Source organism: Acipenser ruthenus, chromosome 7 (assembly GCF_902713425.1).
Source record: "Acipenser ruthenus chromosome 7, fAciRut3.2 maternal haplotype, whole genome shotgun sequence".
NCBI classification, from domain to species: domain Eukaryota; kingdom Metazoa; phylum Chordata; class Actinopteri; order Acipenseriformes; family Acipenseridae; genus Acipenser; species Acipenser ruthenus.
The window spans coordinates 1,202,997-1,222,622 of NC_081195.1; the positions used below are offsets into that span (position 1 = coordinate 1,202,997).

Here is a 19,626-nt window from a genome sequence, read left to right on the forward strand (position 1 = left end):
TTTATTGGACCATATTAGAATCTTAATTGGTCCAATGAACTAATTTAGGGTATGATTATAACAAAAACCAGGAGGGACACCGGCCCTCCATGACCCCAGTGCACCACTGAGTTAGCCAGTAGTCTGGGTGGGGTACAAGTGGAATAAATTAAAATATTTTGGAACAGATTGTAAACGTGATAGATTTTTGTGTTTTGACCTGCTTTACGTGCCAACAGCTGTCTGTTCATGTCTGCTCCTGCCCAGAACAAGACCAACACATTTGTTTATCTTCCTACAATTTACATCATTTTATCCTGTACGTGTAATTCTGCAAGGTCGTGGTTGAAGGAAGATAATTGCATACCTTGTTTTCCACCTGAGATTAGAGATGTATGTAGATTTAACATTTCAATTCTGAACGTCAACACTACTTATTACCATTTACCCATGTTTTTATGTTGCTTTCCATATGATTCTACAGAATTTGCTAACAGCGTGCACATACTATTCTTCTGTTAATGCTTAATTATTTATGTATTTGTTTATTTTTCCTATTTATTTTCACACGCATCAGTGTAGTAAACACAAGGTGCTGACTAGTTTTCAAGAATGTTAACAAAAGCATTATAGTCACTGAACCTTTCAAACCTTGGGGTGGATGGGTGGATGTTGCAACGGTTTTCAGTAATAAATGAAAATGTTGTTTTGACAATACACTTTTATTTTGAACAAACATTTCACCAAATAAAAGCATTCACAGAGTACAACCGCAACTAAACATTGTGTGCTATACAAGCGCCTCCCCCCACCCACTGTGGATGGTGCCAGATTGGCATAGGGCAAACTTGCACAGAGGCCTAGAAACTGCCTGAACTACGTGTTATCATTCTCTCGTTCACGACCAATGAACACTAAATCAAAAAAAACTTTGAAACTTAAACACAGAGTGCTGGTACTGGGACAAGGGTTTCTTCCAACTGCTTACAGTTCTTGTTTTTACCAGCTTTAAAGCTTTTTCCTTAATTAAATGCAATGGCACAATTCTGCCAAATAATTTCCACCAACAGTTGTTTCATTCAAACTTAGGATTTTACAAGGACGTGCTACCGGGGCCAAGAACATAGGAAGCAGTGCCCATTGAGTCCCATTGCGTTTGCAAATACACTTTGCACACTTAGCAATTCTTTTGGGGATCCATGAGTTTGCTTGCCACCATTAGAAGAAGCTTTTCAAGTTTATCAACCTGTAAAGAGAAATAAAAAAAATCAGACAAGTTGTGGAAATACTAATGTATGAAATGCAAACTTCTCCTCCATGCTGTACTGCCATTGCTCCTCAACCCTGCCCTGGAGGTTCCAATCACCAGAAGGTAGAGAGAACCTACATGCACAGACATTCTCCAGCCTCTCTCAGATAAAACCAGAAATCGGTTTAAATTGAGAACAAAAACATCCATTGGACATAATAAAAGGAGAATGGCATCTCTGATCAAACGGTTTGTAAACATGAAGCAAAATGATATATACTGTTGACGTGGCTAAATGTGGCTATGAAAAGACTTTCACTGGACGACACCTACAGTGGACTTAACCCGAGACAGACGGGGCGCGGCGCGGCACCGCTGGGCATTTCCACAGTGCGGTACTGCTAGTCTGCACCCGGACACACAGGATCGGTATGCACTACTCTGTACAGTTGCTGTCAGCACCACACCGTAGGCTATGTACTCAAATATAATTTACACTATGGCCAAAAGTTTTGCATCACCTAGTAGAGTATTAGGATGCAGACATAATTACAAAAAAACCCATATGAACATAATTGATATTTTATTTAAAATTATGCAATCTAAGAAACTACAAAATGGTATCTCAAAGTCTACCGGAAACTACAATAGTAATACAGTATTTCATGTTGGATTTCAAAATGCCACATTTTTAATTTTTGGAAAACTACAAAGCGATGTGTAATTTTAATATGTCAACGTAACATTAATTCTATAAGGCATGATGAAAAACTGGTTTGTATTTTTAATGTTTTTTCTGTCATCTATACGCAGGAGTATCAAATGAGCGATCTGAGCTTAGCAAAGAAACATACAGTACCATACGTTGCTGATAGCAAGTAGCCTACTACTAACGTGTTAGAAAAGATATCCTTTTACAGCCCGTTATTTAGTAAAAATAGTAGTGAACTACAAAAATAATAAAAAAAGGAAGGAAGGATGTTTATCAGAGGTGATCTATAAAATACTGACTTGCTTGTCCTTTTATGAAATATGGGAGGGATCACTTCAGGGTGCTTGGACACCTCTGTAGACAGCAGTTTCATTCATGATTTTTCCTGGCAAGCATGTCTTGTCAGCACTTGGCTATGATTGGGTAATCCACCGATGGTAAACTCTGGATTATGTGGGCAATGCACCCACAGTGGAAAAAATCAGGACACCTAAAAAAGTCACCTGAACATGGCAGCCATGTAGGTCACCAAAACTTCAGTGTACATGTTTTAATGATCGCTGCATCTAAAGGATGTCTGAGTTAGAAGGGTCTGAACACGCGGCAGCAGCAACTTTGAAAAATTACAAAAGGGTTTATTTAAAAAAAAAATAATAATAATTTTATATATATATATATATATATATATGAGAATCATGGTTTACAAACCTTTGACATTCCATATACTGTACCAAAAGAATATTTATAAATATTTAAGAAAGGTAAAATATTGCCTTACTTTTTGGCTCAGGTGCGCACAGCAACACTTTGTCCGACAGGTTGGCTGAGGCTCTGCAGTAATAATAACATTAAGTTTACTTTTCTTTTTTAAATGATTACTACATGGCACATTGAATCTTGAGAATTCTGTATTAAAATCAAGAAAATAAAATCTTATAAAGTATACTATACCGGTGGTCGTTGGAGCGGCACTGCAGTTTGTTAAATCCTCCACAATCGTCTGAGCTACACTCTCTGCAGTAGTACTTTTACTATTGGATTTCGATAAATCCTCCATAATCATTTGAGCCACATTAACAGACCCATCCTCTGCACAGCTCTTCAGGTTAACTGTGTGCAATTCCCCATCAAACTCCTGCACTGATGCAAATACCTTCCTGCCTTGCACCAGTGTTTTAAACTGCTCTACTGACGACTGTGGCCACTCTCCCGGGCTCTCTCTCTGTGCTGCTTGGAGAAAGAATGAATGAATGAATGAATGAATGAATGAATGAATGAATTTAAATAAATAAATATATATATATATATGTGACACACACACTGCATATACTGTAGGTGCGTATACTCTACATGTGTATTCAATGTATTTTAACAGTACCTGCAAGTGCACACTTCACAACTTGAAAAGGGAGCGCCAAGTGCTTTTCTTGAATGGGGAGAATGCTGGAATATTCAACACTTTCTGAATTTCCATAATCTGCATAAATAACCTTGGCAGCAGTGTCAAATGTCTCCAAAACAATAGCTCTGTACCAGTTCTTATCACCTAGTAGCAAAGATAAAAGCATAAAATACATTTAAATTCCCTGGACTAAATGTTGTTTAAACACTTACTTACCTAGCAAAATGATCTCTCTGCCAGTATGGCATTATTAAAAGCTTACGCTATATTACAAGGTTTTCCAGCTTTCCTCACAGGATATGCACATTTAATTGTAAAAGCCACCTAAGTCTGCTTAGCCTGTCGGTATAATTTTAAACCTTATTTCAAAGGCTTCCCAACCCCCTGTGATCCATTTGAGCTAGAATGACCCCATTGGGACTACAAGTCACTAAAGACAGCAAATTTGCAAAAACGATACACAGTGTTGCGTGTCAGCATGCCCACCAGAATGAACCCCCCCCCTGGGAACAGGGAGACGCTACGGTTACACTGCTGAAAAGGTTTTGCTTCATGACATATAATTAAAAAGGTACAGACAAATATAATTACCAGCTGCTTACATTCCAAGAATGTGCACAGACTGCACTTCACATCCCTTGAAGCGTGCATTCCCCAACTTTGGAAAATGCAACCCTTGCTGTTTACTGGAACTTGTAACCAGAACTTTTCAGGTTTGCAGGCACTTGAACAAACAGTGGTTTACTCCAGTGAAAAGCAGATCAGAATCATTGTAGACAGGAACCAGGTCGAACACAGTAGACTTTCTAATAGAACGAGTAGCGATGCTCATTTTGCCCATTTGTTTTTAGACTTAATTGCATTCCAACCCTCATTTTAAAACAAGACTTGTTTTTTTTTTTTTTTTTTTTTTTTTAATGACAAAATTACAAATGTTACATATTCATCAGACCTCTTACAATATGAGGCATCATCATTTTTCTCTTCAAACATGATGACCAGGAAAATCAGATTCTTGAGTATAAAGAAATGTTTCTACCTTTAAATCTAACTTGTGTGATTGACGAATTACTGAAGATTAACTCAAGATGAAAATGCAAGACTCTAGGCATCAGTCTATTAAAGCCCAATGAAGAAAACCAAACTACACTTTATTACCTTGGTAGCAATCACTTTGCAAACTTAACTATGTAATAAAGATTAAAATAAGAAATGACAACAGCTCTGTCCAACACCACACAAATGTGGTTTAAATCAAACTTAAAATAATTTAAAATACCAGACTGAATAGTATTTCTTCATAATGCTGTAACACAACCAGAAAACATTTCAGGACAGGCATCTTAATACCCACGTCTGGATGGGAGATTCATCAAGGATGAAAGGGGAGATCATCCTAATGAATGGGCCAAGACTTATTCAATAGATGACTGACCAAAGACAATGAACTCTTCTGTCCACTTGTTTAATTCTGAATACTCGTCTACATTACTGCAGAAAGAAAAGACTAATCTTCAAGAAGCAAACCTCAGTGGCTGCTTTGCCTGTGGACAGCACCCTTCCACCCTTTCTTCAGCCTTACCCTTTTTACACACAAATTGACTTGATCTTATTCATCTCCAATTGTATCTTCTAAAATCAAACAGATTTAAAGATTAGTGGGCTCAATCTGACTTAAATATATTCTCCCACTAACAGTACCGTAGAGTGACAGATTAATATTTGTCACTAATCTGAAACCCATTCTTACTTGTGGTATGTCAATGCATTACCTCTTGTAAATAGGCCCAATTAAGAAATTGTCAGCTCATCTGTTATTCCAAGAACGGCAAGTGAAACATTTTAGAAAAGTGGTCTAATTTTTTTTTGTTAGCTGCTATTAAATGGACTGCTTTTATCTTTTGAAAGGATTGGTAAATATGACCTGCAACAACCGTTTTAAAAAAAGTACAGGTTCTATTACAACTTTAGGAGAAATTTTTTAAGTTGTACTGCAGTGAAACAGCAGTCTTTGTTATAACAGACGCCTGTCTAAAGTCAAGACATTACTGAACATTATATAAAAATGCGGAATCACTTTGGTTTTCCCAGACAGGCAATTTCAAATAAAAAAGTTTTGGAAAGGTAGACGGCAGATCTGAAGAAAATCATGGTCTATTGTGCTGTATACAGCACCTCCTCGTGACCAGTTCACCATTCAGATCCCTCTGTCACTCCCTGTCTGCATGGAGACAACATCACTGTACTACTGTCCCTTTACTGATGCCCCTGCTTGTCAAGCTCTCGCCTTCACCTCCTTTACTCTTTAAAACAGCTTGGACACCTTTGACTGGAGTTTATTAAAGTTTCACAGGTGACCCAAAAGGTCATCCAACACATTAGCATTTAGCTACACAGTGGCAGCCTGGTGAAACCCGGTATTCTAAACCCAGGCAGTGCATGTCTTGTTCCCCAGAGGAGTGTGCCGTGCAAGCCCATGCCCTTCCGGAACACGGTGGATTTTACAAGCAGCTACACTCAGGACACATCTGCTTCTTTTTCCCCCAGAATAACAAAGCAAGCTTCAGGTACAAAATGAAATGTGCGTAAGTGTTCACACCATCTGCAAATCACCAATAACTCTTCTTTGTTTTTGTCACTGCCTGCTGACAGGTAATAAGTGAACCTGTACAGAAATACTTCAATAATGCAATTCTCTTTCATCACGCTGCACAAGAGATCAGTTTAAGAAGGAAAAACAGCTGCATTTAACAAAATAATTACAAGGGCTAGAGCCAAGTACAACTTAAAATAAAAACTCTGACACAGTAGGGCCTGTTTCCGCTTTTGAAAGTGAATAAGCAGCTGGGGCATATACTAACACACAAGGTAAGAAGGGACGGTGGACAAATCATGGGCTTCAAGTTTGGAAGCTTGGAGTTGCAAAACTGGAAGCGATGAACAGATTTAAAAGAACAAGTACACAGTATTACAAATGACAAAAGCAGTCAATTCTTATTCAATCACTTGAATAGTGCCCATCTGCAAACATCGCTTAACATTTTTTACATACAAAGTGCAAGGCTAATCACAACACAGAACAATAGTAACATCTTTTGTGCATGCACTGACTGCTAAGAAGTGACATCTGTCAAAAGGTGAAGATTATACATTATAATTCCCTCAATTAGGACCACAAAACTGACAAAGAGGTTTTAAGAGAGAGCTGGTCAAGTAGCACGCTGGTAACGAGGAGGCAGTTTACTCTGGAATGCTTGGTCTAGTCAAAATGTGTCATAAGAGTACTAGGAAAACAAATGATTTTCTAGGTTTCAAATCCTTTTTTTGTCAGTAATGTCAATACAATGTTATTGTATTATCTGACATTCATTAAAATGCAAATGCACAATGTCAAGTTGCTCTGGTGAGCAACACAAGGTCAAGACCTCACCCTTAAAATATGACACCTGTTTTCTTTCAACATGCACCACAGACACAGGAAACCAGAATGCACATTTTGGACAACCAGGCGTTGTGTTTTCCCCAAACATTCCAGCATTTGCCAATGAAAACCACTAACGAGGGGTTGTTTGAACAGGCAGTAAAAATCACCTGGGAAATTTGTTCCAACCTAATTTAGATACAACAGTCTTAAAAGTGAGCGGTCACACAGAATTCTTAGAGCCATAATAAAGAACTTTTTAAAAAAAATCAACATTGGAAACTCAAAGCATGGGTTGCTGTTTGGATTTCAGAGTCCTTACCTGAAAACCTGGCACAGCAGGCCACTCCTGCCTTTGGTTTCAGGTCTGCATGTTGGCTCTGGCTGCTGCAGTATTCAGCCAGTTCAACCATAAGGGGTTGTAAGTTCTGCATATCCACTGTAAAATTGGAAATGCAATGCGTAAAACAGAGGTAACAAGTACAACAACAGTTCAAAACATTGTTCATTACTCTAGAAGGGAAGTTTCAGGGGTGTAGAATAAGCAATGGTGAAGGAAAACCATGTAAAAAGGTAGAAATACCAATGCATGTGTTTGATGCTTGATGAAAAGATTTACTGGTTTTTATTTCAACTCTTTTGGTTTCTTTTTTACTTAACACACCTAAAATGTGTTGTAACCCGAAAGCATTTTAAAACGATTACAAAATGTTTGAGGGCTTCAGCACCTTGACTGTCAATGTTCATTGCGAAGATCAAGCTGGGGTTCACCACTTCTGCAATGTGCAGTTGAAAAGTTTCGTTAAGAGGTAGTTCAGCTGTCTTCCATCGATGAGGAAACGAACCGCCTGGGCCAAAAAAATGTGATGTGTATCAATGCGTAAACAGAAAGTACAACAGCAATCAAATTGTTTTACAAGTAACAGAAAAACAACCACAACATACTGTATTTGCTTCTCTTGAAAACTGGGCTTCTGTATCAAATTATTCTTGCAAGCCATTGTTACCACTTAATATAACAAGAAGTACCTACAATCTTCTAGTTATAAATAAGGCCCTGTGTAAATCGAAATTTCACAGGCTGTGCGGAAATCTTGAAATTAGCCCAATACTGCGATTTTTACAATATTCTTAAGAAATACAAATAAAATTTTCAATTATTTTTTGTATATCATACAAAAAAAAAAAAAAAAAAAAAATCACATTAACAAAACTGTACAGCTCTGCTGTGTGCACTAATCGCCATGCACATTGTGCTGTGCAGTGATTATGTCACATGACTATATGCAATCTAGGCTGGAAATGAAAATACTACACACTGTAAACAAGAAAATGGCTAAAATATGTGTCTGCAGCAGATCACATAAAGCAGTACCTAGCAGGAGTTTTACACAGCGATGGAGGTAAGCTCTTCTGTACGTCCTGCAACGTTACTGTAGATCACTACTGAGAATCCGACACCACCCAGTGGGAAGTTTCTGAAAGTGCAGATCACTGAAAATCCTTAAGAGTTTACACACCTTTGTGAGGAGAAGCTGGTGGTGCAGCCGCTGGTGTTTCAGCAATGTTGGCATTCTCTGCAACAGCTAGCTCTTCAGCGACAAGTATGCTGGCAATGCTCTGCTCCTTCCACCTCATGTCAATGCCAAATCCGCTCTTGTTCTTGGACACAACTTGAACTTTTGGCTGAGTCCCCCTTGTGAGGGCCTGGAATCTCGCAATCGCATCCTTGGTCCAGTCTTTTTCTAAAGGTTTAATACCTGAAATTATGACATATTGCAAGTTAAACATTGTGAACTATTAAAAAATAAATAAATAAATAAATAAATAAATAAAAATGTTCTACAGATCAGTCAACTAGAAGATTCTGTTTTGGTACAAAAAAAAAAAAAAACACACACCAGTGCAACAATTTAATCTGAAAGGTCTAAAGACACAAATCGGTGCACAGGAGTCCACATATTAAATAAAGTCCCCTGAAAACTGTTAAAATGAGGTAGATACCACTGTTACCTATTTACTTCTTTACAAAAACATTGTCCCAAATTGTACTTCTGTAACAGTCAAGAATAGCTCATTTTCTATATCCATACTGCATTTTGTACAAGAAACCGTAGTACCTGCCAGCCAGCACTTGATTGCTTGAAACGGATGCTTCAAATATTTTGCAACAATGGGACGAAGCTGGTCAGCTGCTAACTCACACGTGTTTCCATAATCCACAAAGTAAACCTTTGCCTTCCCATTAGAGGCAACTTCCTTTACCATTGCACGGTACCAGTTACCATCACCTGCAGTAATTCAAGACACTGTTGTTAGACAAGTTCTTTATCTTCCCATTTTGCTTTGGCTCAGAAGGCAGCCACGAGGGCAAACCAAAACTGTTGCTTGCAAGCATTACTTAGACCTTAGGCCTGTAAAAAAACAACTATTTTATTTTAATTTAAAAGATCACATATTTATTTTTCCGTAATTGACGACCGGTTTATTGCATGCTCTATATTCTTAATGGTCTGGTGTATGTAAATATTTACCTGGGAAAACGGCACAGCAAGGTTCACCGACAGCAGGTGTGAATAGATTGCTCTCTGCACGACAGTATCGTGATAACTCCACACTCAACTCATTCAGCGCCTGCAGATCTACAAAGATACCAGCAATACACTTTCTATTATTCTGAAAACATTTGAAAAGCTTTACTATGTGCAAAACAGAGTACCAGAAAAAAAAAAGCAAAGTTTGTATTAAACACAAATGTAACCAGAAAGGTCTACAGGAGAGCAGGAGTCTGTAAGAAGTCTATGTGTTCACCACAATCAGTTAATAAGGGATCCACATTTAGAATGAGGACCCCAAAAACAGTTCCATGCATACCGGTGCTTAAACTTTTTAAATCTGATTTAAGTACAATATACGCTCGCTTTATGGTAAGACAGCAATGCAACATGTCACATAACAGGACACTCAGCAAAGGGATGTTATATGTAGAATCAGTGTTGCAGTGTTAACACTACCTCTAGTAATGTAGCGCTGGCAGTAGAACTCCCCTGGGCTGTGCAATACACTGACTGCTACATCCACTGCTTGGCTATCAGGCAATCCAGCACTAGTCCACTCCAGTTTCTCTGGTAACGGCACAGTGGCTAACAAGATAAAAACAAGAACAAATACTTTAAAAAGCAAATTATTGTATATATTACACTGCAAGAAATAAGACCCTTACAATATACGGTATATCACCGACACAACAACTTTAGAAATCATGGACAGTTTATTTTTAATTGAAACTAAAATTGACAGTTACTTCATCTTGCACTTACGAGCAGCGTCTTCAGTTTTCACAGCTGAATCAGCTTTGTGCTTTTTCCTCTCCTCCTCCTCCTCGTCGGCGGCAGCAGCAGCAGCAGCAGCAGCAGCATATCCTGTTGCTATGAGCAGTTCAGTAATACTAGCTTGTGGATCACTGTGCTCATCACACAGCTCAACCAGTGCTTTTCTTTCTTTCCGGCCCACCACTTTGGCTTTAAGAAATTTACTGCTCACAAGTTTCTTCATTATCAGAATAGCTTCAGGTGTCCAAATGCCCAGTATCGGCTTTACACCTTGAGAAAAGAAAATCATTACTGGTACAGTAAATATCAAATCTGATTTCATGCTTATAGTATTCATGATGGAAGTCCAAAGAGTTCCTCCTCTTAATCCCCAAGCCAGTTTCATTCAGGTAGGTAGAAGAGATAACTATGTAACGTACCTAAAACCCTTGAGAAAACAGACGGGTACTTTCTTACACAAGCCAAAAGTTGTAACAATATAGGGTATTTTAACATGTAAACACCAAGGCAATGTGCTTTATACAGACACTTAACCAAACGAACACACCTGCCAGAGCACAAGGGATTGCCTGCATAGGTAACTGCAAAAACTTTTCAGTGACTGGACGAATCCGATCCACATTCAGCTCTTCACAATTTCCAAAATCAATGTATCCCACGTAAACCTTGTCCTTCGAGGTGTAGCTTAAAACAGTGGCCCTGTACCACTGGTTGTCCTCTACGAAAGAAAGATTTGAAATAAATCTGAATTAAGCCTTAAACACATAATATACCGCAATATTAAAACCCAGTGCAAAGTTAATTATTAGCATCATTATGAATAACAATATGGGCCCAGTCTAGTATTCTCTTGCTGTACTCGTTGGGTGCCTGATAAGGTGTCACTGAAGTGCCACTCCACATGGGTCCCCAGCCAAAATCAGCAAGATTCAAACCAGCAAGCTCCTGGTAATGTGACTCGCCCTGTAACTGTACAAACATGCATGTATTGGATGAGCACTGGGGATCCAGTCAATTATTCTGAAATAACATGTGCTACATACCACTTCTATGCAGGCCCTTGTTTCATGTTAAACTACCTGTAAACTGTGAACAGCAAATGGTTCCTCGGGCAGGCCTGAAATCCACAGAAGCAGCTGTTTGCAGACAATGTTCTCTTAGGCCTGTCTGCAGTTTCTGGATTACACCTGTTTAAATTAAAGCATTTTTAAACTATTCTATAATCTTAAAAATGTGATATATATTTTAACAAAGTTTTATCTTAGAGCTATTAACAGACTTTTTAAAAAAATGCAGCAACTGAACTCCTCCAAAGCAAAGAAATTTAAAAAAGAAAGTTGCTTGAACAAAGCAGACAGACACACTTCTTACCTACTGGGTACGATCAGCAATAGATCACAATACTTACTTGCATTTTGTAGCTGCTGAAGGATGAAATCATCAGGCGAAGTCACGTGTGTAACAACAGAAACAAAAGCTTCGTCAATGCAAAGGGTAATTGGCTCAGGAACCTGAGTTTGGTTGTTCTCCTCATTCCTTTCACTGACGTTGCTTTTATAGTTTTCTAATGCCGTGTTCAAAATGGTATCTACAGTAAAACAAAAGTAATCAAGTCTTAATGTCCAGCATTATTAAAAACAGATACATTCTTAAATAAGCAGGAGCTTAGGAGCTGAAACTTACTGATATCACACTCAGCCTGGCTGTTCTTTGCATCTTCCTCCTTCGCTGCATATCCTTGTTCTATCAGATAACTGTCTATCTGTTTTCCTGTAACAAAGTTTAAAGACAGTGTAATAAACAAGACATAGTACAAGAATCTATGTTTCAAAGTTTATATAAAAGTTACCACTTTGGCAAAAAACATTTTGCTGTTTACTTGGTACAGACATGCCCAATGGCTCAGCCCCATGCATAGTTTGATCACAATTACAACATTTTACATATATATATATATTTTTTTAATCTCTCAGCCTCAGTTGTTGGTACGATTAAACATGTAGGTGACCTATTATTATCATGTGGAATAAGTTCTTGTAACGCATGTTCATGCAATGTTTCATCAATTTAGGCAGCACTAATTTATCATTGTATGTTCTTAACATCTCACTTTTAAGTGAGGGTAAAACTGCTCATTAAAAAGAAGAAAGTAACACATACCTATTTTAGGGACAGTGATATGTACAGCGAAAGATGCCTCCCCATGCAACGTCTCCACAATGCTTATTTGGCAAGCTTGGCCCAGAAGCATCTGTCTTGCTGAATTACAGCATTCTTCACTCCATGTGCCTTTGACAGGAACCAGCTGAGCAACCCTGCACTGCACAGCCTGCCAAAGGTACACAGGTGCGGAAACACATTAGTGCAAGGGTGGACCTGGAGAGCCACATTCCTGCAGGTTTTGTATCCTATATATTTATATATATACCGGATTCTGTTAACGCCCCGGTTAGAACAATCGCCCCACCCCAAATTTTTGCTGAAAGTCAAATTTTCACCATTAAGTTCCGGTTTTTAATAACCATGTGCAAGTAATGCCTGAGGGGAAATATCGCGGCTCGTGAATAGAAAAAAACTGCCTAGAAGTAGTTGCTTTGTGCATTGAATAATTCAGGGTTAGGGTTATCTTCGGTTCAGATGACGAAGACGTTGAGTTCGGATCAGGTGATATAGACTCTGCAGTCTGATTGATTATGCTTTTCTGTTATTACGCTACAATCCATATGCAAGAGCTTGTAACAGGCACCATTTTTTTGCATTGAACATTTTAATTCGATAGCACTACATTGGATATTAGTTTATTATTTTGTGTTGTGTTTTCACACTTGACACTGCAGAGATTATGTAAAGCCCTTTATTTTAGTGGACCAAAAATTTCATGTGTTTATATATTTATTAAATGTAGTGAATTTTATTTTAGCGTTTGACGTGCCTGTGGACCCTGTGTGTGTGTGTGCCTTTATTTTTACAACAAGACCTTACAATATGTAACATGTTAAAATAGAAAAATATCCCAGGAGTAAAGAATACGTTGTGTAGGCCTTACTTTACCCCAGTGAATTAACTACAAAACAAAGGATGCCAAATAGCAGTTCAAGTTAAATGTTGTTTTTTTATTCCCAAAATAAATAGTACATAAAGTTGACACAGCATTTTATTTATTTTTTCCTTTTTTTCCATTCCTTGCCATTGCCGTTTCTTCACAGTAAACAGTGGCCATAGACACGTTTTCATAAAGTAATAACATGAGGTTTATGTATGTCTTTTTGTAGCTGAACAAGCAAATGAAAACTGAAATTTAACTTTAAACACTTCAAATAAAACAAACGTGGAAATGGCATTGTAAAATGAAGGGAAAAAAAACTCACCAGTTTGGTTCACCGTTTATTACATTGCACATAAAAGAAAGTCGCAACAAAATATATGCAATATATACAGTCTATATAAAAATCACTACACAACATTTTCAGCAAGTTGGGCACTGTTTAAGCGAGGCATTTTAGAATGACGTGATTGCCTTTTTTCTGTCCCATGAGATTCCGGCTCGCTCTAAAGCAGCACAACGCGTTTTTGTCCCAGATGGCTTTCCATAGAGATCACTATGCGTGTGCACACATAATCTACACAGAGCTCTTTTTTATTTGCCATTTTTTGAAACCGTCACGCAAATTCTGGTGAGACAGTAAATACGTGCAAGGTATTTTTTGTCATTTGTAGCAAATATGAACATCTGATTTTTATATCCGAATACATGTCAAAAAATATTCGGATATTTGTCCCAGCACTAATATATATTATATATAACACACACACCAAGGTCAGAAAGTCAGAAACAGCAAGTAAAGTCATACTTGAGTTAACTTACAGATGGCCAGAGAGGGTCAATGTCTTTGGAAAGGGGCTGAAGCCTGTTCAATGTAACATCCTCTTCATTCCCAAAGTCAATATACAAGATGTTAACCTTTTTCAGACTGGAATCAACCGTCTGCACCAGACCTCTATACCAATTCTGTAAGAAAAACATCACATGACACGTCTATGGCCAATGCTTATATTTTCTTTGTTACTTATTACATGAGGTCATTTCATGTAAATGCCAGTACAGTTTACCTATTAAAAATGTGTATTGCATTTAAAAAAAATAAAACATAAAAGCTAAACGAAGTTCCAAAACAATGACTGTATACCTGATCTGCAATTAAATAAATAATACGAGTACTTTATACTAACACCAATGCTACTAATAATACCAATACCTGATCTTGTGAATATTTAGCAGCACACACTTCCCCCTTTGCAGGTAAATACTCATCACTGCTGTCCGTTTTGGTGTAGGTCTTCTGAAGCGCCAAGGTGACTTTTCTCAGGGACTCCATGATCTCTACAGTCCTGATATGAATGAAAAACTTCCCTGGCGTCTTAAATTCAATTACGCTTGCCTAAAAAAAAAAAAAAAAAAAAATGGCATTCAAAAATCAATTAACAGTCCATGACTTAACTGAAACTGTGTTTTTAAAAACATGAACGTACTAAGCTATTCTCATTTTTGGTGCTAGACATTGAGTGCGTTTCCAACTTGCCTGCAATTCAGTCCCATTTTCAAACTCCATCTTCTGCAAATCTGAAAGACTCATCCTTTTTCCTTCTGAAGTTGCCTCTACAGTGGCCCTCTAGTATGAAACACAAGGGACACAAGGTTCAAAACTCATGCTAGGCTGATTTTCTGGACATTTTCTTTACAAAACTACAAACAGAGGTAAATGTTTTGCTGATACATTGCTGGCAAGAAGCATGTACAAGGTTTACTTTTAGGACTATTTTACAGAATACAAGTTACAAAACCAAGCACAGACACCACACCAAATTAGAAATGGGATTGTATTATCAGCAGCAATGCTCAAAAAACAGAATGTGGGTTGGGCTCAATTCCTTTTTAGAATCAATTCCCAATTCCAATTCTTCCCTGTTAATCAATTCCAATTCCTTCAAACAATTCCAATTCCAACTGGAACTTCAAGTTAATTGGAATTAATTAAAAGGGAATGGGAATTGAAAACAATGGAATTGACCCCAACCCTGACTAAAAGGTACAATAGTAGTAGTGTTTAGGGCTCTGGACTCTTGACGGGAGGGTCGTGGGTTCAATCCCCGGTGGGGGACACTGCTGCTGTACCCTTGAGCAAGGTACTTTACCTAGATTGCTCCAGTAAAAACCCAACTGTATAAATGGGTAATTGTATGTAAAAATAATGTGTAAAAAATAATGTAATTGTATGTAAAAATAATGTGATATCTTGCAACAATTGTAAGTCGCCCTGGATAAGGGCATCTGCTAAGAAATAAATAATAATAATAATAATAATAATAATAATAATAATAATATATGCACAACTTAAGCCACAAAAACATTAGCAAAATCCTACCTTATGTGTAGCAACCTTTAATCTACTTCCAGCCAGTGCCACGGGAAGCCCCCGGGGAGTCTCGCTTTGTAAATCATTTTTTTATGTAAGAGAAAAAAAAAAAAAAAAAAAGATTCAACATGACCGAATTTCATCTGTCTAAAACAGAGCACTGAATTGCAGACCTGATTACATTTTGCTCCTTTTATCTCAGTAGCTGTTTTATTCAAACATATCTTGGCATACTGCAAGACATTTCCTATAATGTTTTAGAAGGGAAGGGCGTACATAAACAAAGGGTAATATAGGTTTAGTATTACTGAAACAGCAACACGTAAATGCGTAATAGGACAATATTAAACAAATCCTTCAGTTGGAGACCACTGATTTAATTTCTATATAAAAATCAAGCAATATGTGTTGAGAAAGGCAAATTCTCATGCATACAACGTTTTATACATTTAAAAAACTCACAAGATAGTCATACTTTGAATGGGTTGGCGCAACACAGTGAACTTCATAACTACCTCTGACATCTTTGCTTGCACACATGTCTGTGTGCTGGCCAGTCCTCCTTCTGGCAGCTCACTGAGCAGTAGTTTGTCTTTTTACACTGTGTGCACCTTAAAGGTCCTGAAACAGAAGAAAGCCTTAAATGACTCAGAAAAACAGGGGGTCTATCCAGCCTTGTAAAATGACACTGTCAGTTCTACTCTATTACAAATTGCTGTTCCTACTCAATGTAGCACTTAGCCACTGATCTGCCTGCATTGCTAATACCTGAAATCACAGGATCACATACTTGGATGTTTCCCCCCCCAAAATGAAACCAAAGTAACTTACCTTTCAGACCACAAAAATGACAAAAACGAACAGTCTTCAGAGAGGACGAAGACTGAAGCTGCATCATGCTGTGAGCGGACGACAAACTTTCTGAGGCACTGGAAAGCTGCTCTTTATTGGCGTTCAGCTTGAATTCACAACTCAGCCCCTAACAAACAAAAACAAAATTGTGATTTATGCTCTTCCTAAATTCTGAACTCAGCCCCTGACAAAAACAAAATCAAAACTGTGATTTAGGCTCTTCCTAAGTTACCTGCATTTAATATTTTACACACTGCACAATATATTTGGGCACCAAGTTTAAAAACGCTAACACTTCCGTTTAAACGAACAGTAACACAATGTATAAATATGGCCGTTCACTCAACACTTCAACTTAAACCTGAGCATCACCCACTAAGAAGTGTACTCGTTTACAAAGCCTTGGAAACATGAAAGCCCTACAAAATGTTGTATACAGCAATTATTATTATTATTATTATTATTATTATTATTATTAATAGCGGGTAAACCTTCACAAAGCCCAGTTCTAACATCATGAATACAGAATTTCAGTTTACTTACAGCACACATATCTTCAGTGGATGATGAGCCACTTTCACTTCTATTCGTTTCCATTCTATTCACTAGAAATGAAGCGCATGTTAAGGGCACAACATATTCAAAAGTCTCCCCTCGTCCTGCTAATAAAGTGTTTGTTTAACTGATACAGTGCACTGCTTGCAGTGTGATCAGTCTCCTTTGTGATTCCACTTAAACTATAATGCTTCTATCTCAAATATAAAAGTATCATCCGGTATCACACAGCTTCTTTCAGCTCAAACTATAATGTGCCTGATAGTCTTGTGGTATTTGTGAGATGTTCGTCTGTACCTACGTCATGGTTGCATTTTTACATTGAAGAGTCACATGTCTGACTGTGATGAAATATGCTCAGGTCATTATTTAGCACAGGGATATTGTGGAAGTGGTGTATCATTTTTCCATATAAATCTGTCAAAACGCATATCTGTGATGAAACTTGGTAGTAACGTAAGTTATTGAGAGCATCAGATTTTGGGATTATATGGGGGAGTCTGTCTGTAAATCGCATTTACATTTTCACATAGAGTATAACTAAAAGAACTGCAACACATGAAAGCATCTGGTAAAAGGCAGCAACTTTTATAGCATTATCTGAGAAACATCTGCATATAAAATGCAAGTAAAGTACAACAACACCTACCACAGAAAGGGAAGCATGACAGTACTGTGGTAAGAAAATTGATTTGTTTATAAATTCTATTTTTGTTTTATACTGGGATATATATTTTTGACTATCAGCTTGTGTCTGGTGTACTGCAAAAGCAAGTGCTGTACTTTTATTCAACATTATTAAACTTTTAAAGTAAGTGGGGTTACAGAAAACCAACCATTCTTTGCATCTCCAGAGACATCTCTTGATGGACTGCCAGTTTTTGCCAAAAACTCTTCAGATACCTGGCAAAAGCTGAAGTTCTTTTTTGCAAACAATGCAGTCTCGCTTCTCGTCTCAGACCTACTTGGTTTTAAGTTAGGGTTGGGCGCCGGCTTCCTAAGCGGCATGTTTGGACGCCCCGCAGACTGGGAAACGATAGGGCCAAATCTACTCTCTGCCATCTTTAATGGGAAGAAAGCAAAACTCTATACAACACAACCTGAAAAAAAAAAAAAAAAAAAAAAATGTTTTCAATAGCTTTAAACCATTCTGATCTACACACAAACACCCATCCCCAGCAGCATTGCATGAGAACGTTCAAGGTGACGAAGTGCTCCGTGTTAGACATCTGACACAAAATGAGCGGGTTGCAATGTATTAACACCGCTTATCTAAATCTTGAAACTTGCCAAGGCCATTCAATGGCAGAAATAACTGAGCGTTAAGAATCTGTGTATATACCGTATATTAACCATTCTTAAATGTATGCCATGGTAAATGTAATATCGTATGTTTATCTATGACAGATATATGTTGTAATGACGAGGAGATAATGCCACTGAAAGGAATATTTCAGTTACTGTAACCCCTACAGTATTGCATTTGCATTGCATAGAATAGACTATGTACTTGAAAAAATATATTGGTTTCATGAAAATTGCCCAATTGACAGCTAGAATAAAACGATATTTTTGTACGTATGTTTGCGTGTAGTTAGTTTAAAGTCTCTGGTGATTTCCAAACTCAAACTGACAATGCCTATAACCGTAGTTAACTGTATCTTGTGTAAAAACATTAATTTCTGTAAAATCTACATCGGTGTATCATTACAACTGAATTTATCAACACGAGTCTTGCAAATGAATCCCGCCCCAGCGCATTGTGCTGGTTCAAACATTTTTTAGGGGTCAAGGCCTCGTGTATTTCTTCACAATGTCCTTTGAGTTCAGTGACAGTTCAGCTGTCATTAACTTCTTGCTAAATGAAATGCAATTTTTAATATGCACGCTTGACTTTACAACAACTACTGTTTTTGTCGTTGTGAGACAATACAATTATATTAATAAATACGTCTTTTTCTAACAAAAACTTATTTTTTTACACAACATATTTTCTTTACCAGTAGCGAGGAGATTCCGTTCAAAGCAACGTGCTTACACGTTACATGTTTGCATAAAAGATAATGACATTACTACTAATAATAATATTACACGTGCATTTATGTCTTCACATACCTGAATTCAGCTTTCACGCACGTGTGGCTCGTTTTTTGCAGTATATTTACCACGCTACTCTTTTGCACATGCGCGTTTCAATGAACTCACACGTGAACATCTGAAATTAGCACATTTAGCAAACGTATGATTGAACAGGGTGAGGTCAGTGTGTGGGATTTATTATTTACAAGAAGCTGTAAATCATCTTTATTTTTATGCGTTACAGAGGTATACAGTTTTAATAAATTCAATAATGCAATACAAAAATGTAATAAATACGTAAAAAAAACATTACCCGTGTCATATTTAATTACATGTAAACTACTGGATGCTTATTTAATGCTTTTTACGTTTCGTAACTAATTATTCACTAATTTACCTAAAATAGCATTAGGTACTACTGTAATGCAAGATTAGTGGTAATCAGGGTCTGTGAAAAAAAAAAATGCAATTAAATATAATTATTAATATGCTGTACCGATACACAATCCCTTTGTAAATTAATTAATAAAATATTTGGATGGACTAAACATATTTTGGGTTGTGCTGAAAACGAGAAAGCTTGACCTTAAAAGGTCTACTAGCCAGGTGTCACCGTCGATAAATACACTCG

At 37.4% G+C, this 19,626-nt stretch overlaps 1 protein-coding gene across 3 annotated transcripts; it reads right to left on the reverse strand.

Annotated features, from left to right (window-relative positions):
- Nucleotides 1–703: 703 nt before the first annotated feature.
- Nucleotides 704–19,096, reverse strand: LOC117415638 (tudor domain-containing protein 1-like). 3 transcript variants are annotated; one of them, XM_059026046.1, is made up of 25 exons: nucleotides 19,032–19,096; nucleotides 17,882–18,016; nucleotides 16,905–16,966; nucleotides 16,341–16,488; nucleotides 16,025–16,130; nucleotides 15,519–15,582; nucleotides 14,676–14,765; nucleotides 14,352–14,534; nucleotides 13,961–14,104; nucleotides 12,256–12,424; nucleotides 11,779–11,865; nucleotides 11,504–11,683; nucleotides 11,175–11,282; nucleotides 10,643–10,813; nucleotides 10,084–10,365; nucleotides 9,778–9,906; nucleotides 9,298–9,405; nucleotides 8,884–9,054; nucleotides 8,284–8,523; nucleotides 7,492–7,611; nucleotides 7,086–7,202; nucleotides 3,319–3,486; nucleotides 2,892–3,170; nucleotides 2,719–2,771; nucleotides 704–1,225 (listed from the first exon to the last, which is right to left on the reverse strand). In XM_059026046.1, exons 2-25 carry the CDS (start codon nucleotides 17,976–17,978, stop codon nucleotides 1,157–1,159), a joined length of 3,345 nt encoding a protein of 1,114 aa, XP_058882029.1. In that variant the 5' UTR covers nucleotides 17,979–18,016; nucleotides 19,032–19,096; the 3' UTR covers nucleotides 704–1,156. The 3 variants fall into 3 exon arrangements, with proteins under 3 accessions (XP_058882029.1, XP_058882027.1, XP_058882028.1); XM_059026044.1 differs by having other exon boundaries at nucleotides 17,753–18,016; XM_059026045.1 differs by having other exon boundaries at nucleotides 705–1,225; nucleotides 2,892–3,167; nucleotides 17,753–18,016.
- Between the last annotated feature and the right edge of the window lie 530 nt (nucleotides 19,097–19,626).